An 11,290-nucleotide genomic window follows, 5' to 3' on the forward strand; every position below is an offset into this window, starting at 1 on the left:
CGCCTGGGTGGCTCAGTTGGTTAAGCGACTGCCTTCGGCTCAGGTCATGATCCTGGAGTCCCTGGATCGAGTCCCGCATCGGGCTCCCTGCTCGGCGGGGAGCCTGCTTCTGCCTCTGACCCTCCCCCCTCTCATGTGCTCTCTCTCTCTCATTCTCTCTGTCTCAAATAAATAAATAAAATCTTAAAAAAAAAAAAAATAACTTGGCTAATTGAATTTAAATTAAAAAACAAAAAAAAATATAAAAAGAAAAATGGGGCACACAGTGGGGAGGGGAAAACATGTGGTGCTTAGTCTCATGCAATGATTTTTAATTCATTCTTACTTAATGCAGTGGTTCTTAAGCCTGGCTGTATGTTGGAATCACCTGGAAAGTCTCAAAACAAAACACAACTAATGCCTGGGTCCCATTCCATAAATTCTATTTATGTCATTCAAGTATAATTGAAACACGATGTGGTATTAGTGACTCCACAAGTCTATACGTTAGGCTGTGCTCACCAAAAGTGTAGTTACCAGCTGTTAACCACACAACACTATTACAATACCATTGACTGTGTTCCCTATGCTGTACCTTTTACCCCCATGACCTATTCATTCCCTGACTGGAAGCCTGTATCTCTCACTCCCCTTCACCCATTCCTCCACTCCCCTCCCCTCTAGCAACCGTCAGTTTGTTCTCTGTATTTATGGGTCTGTTTCTGCTTTTTGTTTGTTTATTCATTTTGTTTTTTAGATTCCACATATAAGGGAAATCATATGGTATTTGTCTTTCTCTGTCTGACTCATTAGCATAATACCCTCTCAGTCCATCCATGTTGTAAATGGCAAGATTTTCAGATGTTCTAATTTAGAAGATACCCAGTGGCACCAGCTGTTACATCAGTGGTGGGCCAGCATACCAAACCCCACCCTCTCCCACCCTGGGCAGCCTGGCATGGCTTTCCAGAAGTACCAGTTATTGTTTTTAGTTCTCTGGGTCCAAAGTTGTGTAAGTTTTGAGGGTCGGCCCGAACCCTGTTTTTCCCATAAGCTCTGTTACTCTTAGGGCATGAATTTGCAGAAATCAAGTTTTTCAGGGACTTGTACGTTGTGTTACAGCTGAAACACCTGCATATAAATAAGCCTAAAATGTTACAAAGTGTCATGTGAACATAGGGGCAAAAGAAATCCTCAAACTTATTTACTCTATTTTTTTTTAAAGAAAGAAGTGGGTAATTTAGAGGTAATATTTAAAATAAATTACTTTTCTGCATAACTTCTTCAATATATTACTTTTGTATAGAAAAAAATCAGCTTTAGGGCGCCTGGGTGGCTCAAGCCGTTGAGCGTCTGCCTTCAGCTCAGGTCATGATCCCAGGGTCCTGGGATCGAGTCCTGCATCGGGCTCCCTGCTCAGCAGGAAGTCTGCTTCTCCCTCTATCCCTCCTTCCTGCTCGTGATCTCTCTCTCTCATGCTCTTTCTCTCAAATAAATAAAATCTTTAAAAGGAAAACATCAACTGTACCATAATTTCTGTTTGTTTTAAAGACAAATATAGGAGGGGTTAGGGAGATGGGGATATGAGGGGCCATTTGCTGAGCATAGAATTTCGGTTTTACAAGATGAAAAGAGTTCATATATATATATACGAAGCTTGCATTCTAAGCGTTTTGGGATCTTGAACACATTTTGCAATAGAAATCTAAAATGGTGGCTAGATTCTTCGACTAGCTTACAAAATCCTATTTATATTTGATGCATAATGTAGTTGAAAGATGACATTTGCAACAGTGTTTATATTTTATCTATACATATCAATATCATATCCTGCTTAACTAATATATAACTATATTTATAGATTGGAACACCTATATATCTATATGGATATATCGATCTTTAGTTATATATTTTTTAAATAGGAGTAAGGTTACTGAACATTTCTTCATTTCTTTGTCTTATTCCATTAGGTTCAGTATTTTTAATCTCTAGTGATAAGCACTATCACCAACAGACAGAAGTGGTGTTGCAAGCAGAGAATAGGGAATAGAGATACTTAAGTTAAGTATCATCAATTAACAGCATAGGGCTTGACAATAAATCCTGACCCATTTGGCAAGGACTAGCCATTTTTAAATGTGGTGGGTTTGGAGATGGATATTGATAATTCAGGGAGTACTTTTAACGAATGTCCAGATACAGTCTTGGAAATTTTGAGGATGTGAAATAATCCTCTTCATTGAGCAGTTGTAAAGTAACATAATATTGCTTGTGTCTTTTAGAATTCAGATATTCCTATACTCTTCAGTCTACAACGTGTTCTGCTCATTCTTGGCCTTTTCTTCACTGGCCTCTTGCCCTTTGTGCCCATTCGAGAACAGTTTTTTGAAATCCCAATGCCTTCTATCATACTGAAGTAAGTGGTTACTCTGTTTTCATCAGTTATCATTATAGGGGGACTAAGATCAAGGCTCATTAATATCAATATAAATGATAAAGAATAGATTGCTATAGGGACGCCTGGCTGGCTCAGTCGGTAGAGCATGTGACTCTGAATCTCAGGGTTGTAAGTTTGAGCCCCACATTGGGGGTTTAAAAATAAAATTAAAAAAAAAACAGATTGCTGTAGTTATTTACATGTTGGATTAACTGACCTGTATTAATAATACTTTTTGATATCATTAAGACACATTTTTCTAAAATGAGTAATATAGGATAAGTATTTCATCTGGACCCATTTCAGGTAACAATGACTTTCTGTGCCTGTGTACTCAGAATTCAGGTACAAAGAATTGAGCTTAACTGTTGAAACTTAATAATTCTTTTATTCTAACATGTAATAGCAATTGCCCTCCAACTTCCCTAATTTATTTATACCTCAGTTGCAATATGCAGCTGAAATTCAATTAAACTCCAAATTCTCGGGGCACCTGGCTGGCTCGGTCAGAAGAGCATGCAACTCGATCTCAGGGTTGTGAGTTCAAGCCCCATGTTGGGCCTAGAAATTACTTAAAAAAAAAATTAAATTAAATGTGATCTCACCTGCATGGAAACTTTTTTCATTCCCAAACAGAACTTTAAAAAATCAAGCTGAACATTAGTGCAGCAGTCATTAGGAAATATTGGTAAGAAAAACAATTTGGTCGGTACCGTTGTATTCAGCATTTGTTTCATGCTTGTTTTCCAATTTGAGTTTCTTCATGATGAGCATGTTTATTTTATCTATTCCCAATTACATTTATGGGCAGTTTTTGTAGTTATTTCTCAGACAGAATGGAAATCACTTCTTGCCTACAAAGAAACCATTTTCATTTGCTGGATTAAAATGATTCCTGACCATTTACTCCTGAAATACTTAAGCTTCCTCTGGCTTGGCATGGACTGTTGTCCTTTCTGGATTATCTCCATGTGTTCTCTTAGAAGCAGGTATTACTGAAATACAGACAGATGAACAAACTTCATAGAATTAATCTTTTCTCTAAAAACTAATTGTAGGGCGCCTGGGTGGCTCAGATGGTTACGTGTCTGCCTTCGGCTCAGGTCATGATCCCAGGGTCCTGGGATCGAGTCCCGCATCGGGCTCTCTGCTCCTTGGGAGCCTGCTTCTCCCTCTGCCTCTCTCTCTCTCTGTCTCTCATGAATAAATAAATAAAATCTTTAAAAAAAATAAAAACTAATTGTGGATTAAGACAAGGTAGAATATTGTGTGTGTTTTAATTTTTTTTTTTTATGGATGACAGTGGGTACTTCCAAAGACAAAGTAATCATTTGTTTAATGAGGTAATTAGTGTTTGAGATACTAAGTCCCTGAGATTCCAGAAGTTGCAAGCAGTACTTCCCACCTGGGCTACAGCGAGGGAAAAGAGGATTTTATTTAGAGAGCTTCTAATAAAAACTGAATTCAGAGAGAAAGGAAAAAAAAGGAATTTAAGTGTGGAGACTCAGAATTATTCCAAGAGTATAGACAGGACGAATTAGAAAGGAAACAAGAAGTGAAGCTCCAGGGGCAATGGAAATCACTGCGTGCTGTTAAACTTAGAAGCTGAGAAGTTTTGATAGTAGAGAGAGGCTTACCAGAGATTTGCTATGTGTACAACCCAAAGTTAATGACACAGGTAGTTGTGCTGCTCCAGGCATCTGAGGAAATTGAAGAAACTCAGCATACGTCCAAAGGTCAAGTATAGAAAAGATAATTAAAAAGAACAGGGCCTAGGTTCCATATTTGCAAATCCAACAACGTACTACATCATCACATTAATAAAAGAAAGGATAAGAACCATATGATCATCTCAATAGATGCAAAAAAGCATAGGGAAAAGACAAAGTACAACATCCATACATAATAAAAACCCTCAACATAATAAAGGCCATCGAGAAAAACCCACAGCTAATATCCTCAATGGGGAAAAACTGAGAGCTTTTCCTCTATAGTCAGGAATAAGACAGGGATGTCCATTCTCACCAGTTTTATTCAACACAGTACTGGAAGTCCTAGCCACAGCAATCAGACAACAAAAGGAAATAAAAAGCATCCAGATAGGCAAGGAAGAAGTAAAAGTTTCACTATTTGCAGATGACATGATAATATATATAGAAAACCCAAAAGACTCCACCAAAAAACTGCTAGAACTGATACATGAATTCAGCAGTCACAGGATACAAAATCAACGTACAGAAATCTGTTGCATTTCTATAAACCAATAAGGAAGCAGAAAAAGAAATTAAGGAATCACTCTCATTTACAATTGTACCAAAAACCATAAGATACCTAGGAATAAATCTAACCAAAGAGGTGAAAGACCTGTACTCTGAAAAGAAATTGAAGATGACACAAAGAAATGGAAAGACATTCCATGCTCAGGGATTGGAAGAACAGATATTGGTAAAATGTCTATACTCCTCAAAGCAATCTACACATTTAATGCAATCCCTATCAAAATACCAACAGCATTTTTCACAGAGCTAGAATGAACAATCCTAAAGTTTATATGGAACCACAAAAGACCCCAAATAGCCAAAGCAACCTTGAAAAAGAAAAACACAGCTGGAGGCCTCACAATTCTGGACTTGAAGTTATATTACAAAGCTGTAGTAATCAAAACAGTATGATACCAGCACAAAAATAGACACACAGATGAATGGAACAGAATAGAAAATCCAGAAATGAACCCATAATTATATGGTCAATTAATCTTTGACAAAGCAGGAAAAAAATAGCCAATGGGAAAAAGAATGTCTCTTCAACAAATGGCGTTGGGAAAACTGGACAGCAACATGCAAAAGGATGAAACTGGACCACTTTCTTACACCATACACAAAGAATAATTTCAAAATGTGAGAACTGAAGCCATAAAAATCCTAGAAAAGAACATAAGCAGTAACTTCTTTGACATCAGTCATAGCAACTTCTTTCTAGGTATGTCTCCTGAAGCAAGGGAAACAAAATCAAGAACTATTGAGACTGCATCAAAATAAAAAACTTCTGCATAGCAAAGGAAACAATCAGCAAAACTAAAAGGAACCCACGGAATGAGAGAAGATATTTGCAAATGACAGATCTGTTAAAGAGTTAGTATCCAAATATATAAAGAACTTATAAAACTCAGTACCCCAAAAATGAATAATCTAATTAAGAATGGGCAGAAGACATGAATAGACATTTTTCCAAAGAAGATATACAGATGGCCAGCACACACATAAAAAGATGCTCAACATCACTCCTCATCAGGGAAATGCAAATCAAAAGTATGATGAGATACTCATGCCTCTCAGAATGGCTAAAATAAAAAGCTCAAGAAACAACAGGTGTTGGCGAGGATGTGGAGAAATGGGTAATCCTCATGCACTGTTGATGGGAATGCAAACTGGTGCAGCCACTGCGGAAAACCGTAATGAGGTTCCTCAAAAAGGTAAAAATAGAACCATCCTACAATCCAGCAATCATACTACTAGGTATTTACCCAAAGCATACAAAAATACTAATTCAAAGGGATATAGGCACCTGGATGTTTATAGCAGATTATTTACAATAGCCAAGTTATGGAAAACAGCCCAAGTGTTCATAAATAGATGAATGGATAATGAAGACATGGTATGTGTGTGTGTGTGTATGGTATGTTTTTATATATATATAAACACAATGGAATATTACTGAGCCATAAAAACAAATGAAATCTTGCGTTTTGCAATGACATAGATGGAGCTAGAGAGTATAATGCTAAACAAAATAAGTCAAAGAAAGACAAATGCCATATGATTTCACTCATATGTGGAATTCAAGAAACAAAACAAATGAGCGAAAGGAAAAGGGAGAGAGAGAGGGGCAAACCAAGAAACAGACTCTTAACTACTGAGAACAAACTGATGGTTACCAGAGGGGAGGTGGGTGGAGGATGGGTTAAACAGGTGATGGGGATTAAGGAGTGCACCTGTTGTGATGATCACCGGGTAATGTATGGAGTTGTTGAATCACTATATCGTACACCTGGAACTAATATTACACTGTATGTTAACTAACTGGAATTTAAATAAAAACTGGAAAAACAAAGAACAGGGCCCAGGTCTTCAAATATTGAAAGGGGAAGAAAAAACATGCTTTTAGGGGTTTTTTAGTCACATTTTTGCCCCATGTATCTTTTAATTTGTAGTAAAGTTTGGTTGTGTGTTTAAGTTCACTATATACTAGTGCTCACTTCAGCAGCACATATAGTAAATCTACTATATACTAAGTTACAGCAGACAAGGTGAGAGAAAGAAGCTTCACCAAAAAAGAGAAGAGACATGAGCCCCAGGCACCCAGGGTCTAGAAAGATAACTTTCATTATTTTTTTTACCTTTTAGTAGTAGTAGCAAAGTCATCTCAAAATCAATAGAAACAGAGAACCCGGGGCGCTGGGTGGCTCAGTCGTTAAGTGTCTGCCTTCGGCTCAGGTCATGATCCCAGGGTCCTGGGATCGAGCCCCGCATCGGGCTCCCTGCTCAGCGGGAAGCCTGCTTCTCCCTCTCCCACTCCCCCTGTTTGTGTTCCTGCTCTCGTTATCTCGCTCTCTGTCAAACAAATAAATAAAATCTTAAAAAAACAAACCAAAACAAAACAAAAAACCAGAGAACCCAAATGGGTTTTATTTTAATTTACTTTTGGGGTTTTTTTACAAGTATTTTTTGAGCACATACGAAGTGCAAGGCAACTTTGTTTTTGGACTCATTTTATCACAGTGATATACCTTCTTGTGTTTCTAATTTGATTCAAATTTTTATTTTGCCTCAGGCTAAAAGAACCACACACTATGTCCAGAAGTCAAAAGTTTCTCATCTGGCTTTCTGATATGTAAGAATTTTAGTTTCTTGATATACGAGTTATTGTTTTAGCTGAATCTATTAAATACTATGTTTATAATTTAGAGCAAGCTTTCTATATGTGATTTGTAACAAGGATGATAAGCACCTACTCTGTGGGTGGATGTATATGAATCATTTAGAACTACTTTAATTACTAGTCACAAAACCTTAAGAGGAATCTTGAGAGATAATCTCATCCAGCTTCAGGAGAAAACTGAGTGCCCTCCTAACCAAAGGTAAATGATTAACTTAGGGTTATCTAGCTAGGTAGAAGAGGTGGTGGTATGTATAACCATTCCCTTCTACCTGTTTGCTGTTTTCAACTAACCTGCAGTCAGAGACATGGCAGAAAGAAGTGTGTATAGCAATACAAGTATATGTAAAAGTGTATATTGATTAGTGGCACATTTCTCTGAAAAATCTGCACGAAGACTTAATAGCAGACAGGAAGCCCCACCTTTAGGGTGGGCATCTCCTTTAAAGAAAATACTTTCATTTCTCAGACATGTTGAGTTTAATTTTAGGTAAATAACACAATGTTGCTGTGCTATATTTTGCTTTAAAATGGAACCCGGAATGCTTAAATAATAGTCCTAAATCACAACCTTTTAAGTTACTTAACCTCCTCTTTCAGAGAGTTGGAAAACTAGTTTTATCTTTTCTCTGTGCCACAGGGTTTATTCTTTTTTGCTCTATTCCTGATTTAATTTCTAGTTTTCAAGGATGCATTTTTAATTGGTGTTAAATGCATATGATTTTTAGTTTCTCTTATTTCATCACTTTAATAGACATAAACAGAATAGAAATAATATGTATAACTTTCCAGTATAGTTTGTTCCCATCATGCTCAAGTGATTTATATTCTAAGAGTTCACTTTTAAGTCAATTATTTAGCACTTAAAAAAAAGCTGCAGTTTTCCTATTTATAGTGTAATCAATGGACATTAGGTTTCTAAGATAGCACATGAAAGACTAATCCATTATGTAAATGAACTGTGATATTCTAGAACTTGGCCCAAGTTCACTGCCTTATTTTAAGTTGGAATGTTAGTCAGACTTCCCAGCTCTTTCTCACTTGTTATGGTGTCGACAGGGAAATCGAGGAGGCCTCTTGTCTACTGAGTGGCTTCAATAAGATTGGGTCCCTTGAGGATGTAGTTACAGAAGAAATAGGAGGTTCTGGTGGTCCACCAGCAAGCGGCCAGCCAGCAGTGAAAGGAGATCCAGTGGTTAGAACATAAATGCATCCACCACAGTTATTACTTGAGGCCATTGCTTTATTGTTGCTACAGCATTGGGATTAAATTCAGTTAGGAATTACAAACTCTAAATGGACTACATTAGGACTAAGGACTAAGAGTCCTTCATTAGAGTTAAGAGATATCTAAATCTGTCCTGCTTTTCTTTTCCAGCTTACTAATGAGAAAAGCCTTGTTTGACCACCTCACTGCCAGAGGCATTCAGGTAAGTTTCTGGAATGATGCATTTTTTTTTTTTTTAAGATTTTATTTATTTATTTGAAAGACAGAAAGAGACAGCGAGAGAGGGAACACAAGCAGGGGGAGTGGGAGATGGAGAAGCAGGCTCCACGCTGAGCAGGGAGCCCGATGTGGAGCTCGATCCCAGGACCCTGGGACCATGACCCGAGCCGAAGGCAGACGCCCAACGACTGAGCCACCCAGGCGCCCGGAATGATGCATTTTGGAAACAGTATAGCTCACCAGTTTAACAGTAGTGTAAAGGGCAGGAACTTAATTTGGTTCCAACTCTGATGCTGCTGCTTTACTGATTCACATATGAAGACCTTAAACTTAACAAGAAAGCATTGGCATTTTAGTAACTGGAGTCCACTTATATATAGGTGACAGTAGCTGAAGCCAGACAGTGTATAGTTAATGGGTAAAGTAAAAAAATTTCATGGGTAAAGTAAAAAAAAATTTAAAGGGTTCAATGATTTCTTAAAATTACAGGTTTAAAAGGTTGTTTCTAAGTATGCTGAGATTGTAGTGTATAAAGGCTATTATAAAATTTTAACCTTTCATCTCATACTTCTCATGCTTCTAATTTTCAGGTCTATATTTGGGTATTGAATGAAGAACAAGAATACAAACGAGCTTTTGATTTGGGAGCAACTGGGGTGATGACAGACTATCCAACAAAGCTTAAGGATTTTTTACATAATTTTTCAGCATAGAAAAGGAGGTACTCAGAAGCACTCAAAGATGAAAAGACCTAAAGAAAAACAAAACAAAACAAGTTTGCCATCATTTTCCTAAGCCATTTCCAGAATGGTAAAGGTTTAATCATTTAAGTTTTTATTACCTCATTTTTAAGCTTGTCTGAGAATGTAGAAACTATATATTGTATATTTATTTTAAAGAACATTGCGTATTTTACATTTGTAAATTGTTTAGAAAGATAACTGGTTATGAGATGTAAGTAGATTATTGATCAAGAGTTCTGTATATGATGCAGTATTCTATTATAAGTAATTGTAAAATCAAAGACTATTGGATAAATTTGATATTAGCCTTCACTGGAATAAGATCAACTAATTAGTAAACCAAAATTATTGAAGGCCACTACAGCTATGCTGAGTTGTCTCATTATTTCTAGGTACATCTTAGTTTAAAAGGAAAGAAAATGCAGTGGGAGGGGAGCTTAGAAATCAGTGATATAGTTATCTGACAAGCTGTACATTATTAACAGAAGGGAGGCTCAAAAAAAAGAACTGAAACTAATACTTGATCAGAAATAAAAACTGTAGACAATTAGATTTCTTGGTTGCTGTTGTTAATGGGGACATTCTGTTTGGAATCTTCAGGTGTAATAGTGTTACCATGTCCTTTCTTTTTGGTACACATTAAAATTGGACTTAAAAGACCCAAATAGTCATATATTTGTGTTTCCTCTAAACATTATGTTTCTTCTAAACAAAATTTTCCATTTTTTGGCAGTGACTAATTGTTTGGGCCTACATCTAGATTTTAAGTAATGTTTTGAATCCTAATAATCATATGAAACTGACAAAAGTACATATCATTGTTTCTAATACGTATGGTATAAACCACCTGTTCTTGACCTTTAAGGTTTAATTCTTCTGAATTAAGTGGAAGCAGAATTTCTCAAAGCATTCGGCTTCACTTTCTCAGCTTTTCTGATATGACTCCATGTAAAATTTTTCTAATCTTTTTGACTAATTTTCATTATCTCTTTGGGAGGTAAATATACTCTGGAATAATAAGGGTCTTTTACCTGGATTACATCTCTCGTTTGGAGTTTGCCAGCTAGCAGCTATGAAGGATGATCATACTCCCACCACCTATCCCTTTATGACATAAATAACATTTGCTTTTTTTGTTTGTTTGTTTAAACTGAAATAAAGTTTTACAAGAACAAAATAAAGGTTTTTCATTGATTTTTTGTAGTTGTAATTCCAAATATACTTTATAGATTTTGGGGGGGGCAGAATTTAATGAGGTGAGAAATTGATAATATGAATAAGCACACCTGAGATTTCTCTCTAGAGTAAGGAAAGCAAAAGAAAATATGGAAACACTCTTATGGTACAGAAGTTGCTTCTTGGCATTTGAACAAATAACTTGGGCAGGTAATCCATCAAATCAGTCCTTTTTACTTTCACTTACTGTAATTTACGGTTATAGTTGCTAGGGATTATTTTGATCACTTTGATATGATTCTTTTTGTTATTTCTTCTTTTTGTTACTCCTTTTTGAATTTTGCTTTGTTATGATTCAGAGGAACTCATACCAGTATATATTTTATGTCACCAGTAGAAGATAAAGTACCCAATATGGTAAAGATGTTTAGAAAGTCGTATTTTAGAAGTTTGCTAATTTTGGGATGCCTGGATGGGTCAGTTGGGTAGAGCATACAATTCTTGATCTCAGGGCTGTGAATTTGAGTCCCATGTTGGGAGTAGTTCACTTAAAAAAAAAAAAAAAGTTTGCTG

At 36.5% G+C, this 11,290-nt stretch overlaps 1 protein-coding gene across 1 annotated transcript in view; it reads left to right on the forward strand.

The window, feature by feature from the left end:
* GDPD1 (glycerophosphodiester phosphodiesterase domain containing 1) overlaps positions 1 to 10,749 on the forward strand; it is a 47,683-nt gene extending 36,934 nt beyond the window's left edge. The window contains exons 7-10 of the mRNA XM_006735056.3: positions 2,262 to 2,395; positions 7,247 to 7,306; positions 8,730 to 8,781; positions 9,389 to 10,749. Coding sequence (XP_006735119.1) covers positions 2,262 to 2,395; positions 7,247 to 7,306; positions 8,730 to 8,781; positions 9,389 to 9,511 — 369 coding nt within the window. The 3' untranslated portion in view covers positions 9,512 to 10,749. The remainder of the gene's footprint in view (positions 1 to 2,261; positions 2,396 to 7,246; positions 7,307 to 8,729; positions 8,782 to 9,388) is intronic.
* The last annotated feature ends 541 nt before the right edge of the window (positions 10,750 to 11,290 follow it).

Source organism: Leptonychotes weddellii, chromosome 15, assembly GCF_054177405.1.
Source record: "Leptonychotes weddellii isolate Sample4059 chromosome 15, ASM5417740v2, whole genome shotgun sequence".
Taxonomy (NCBI): Eukaryota; Metazoa; Chordata; class Mammalia; order Carnivora; family Phocidae; genus Leptonychotes; species Leptonychotes weddellii.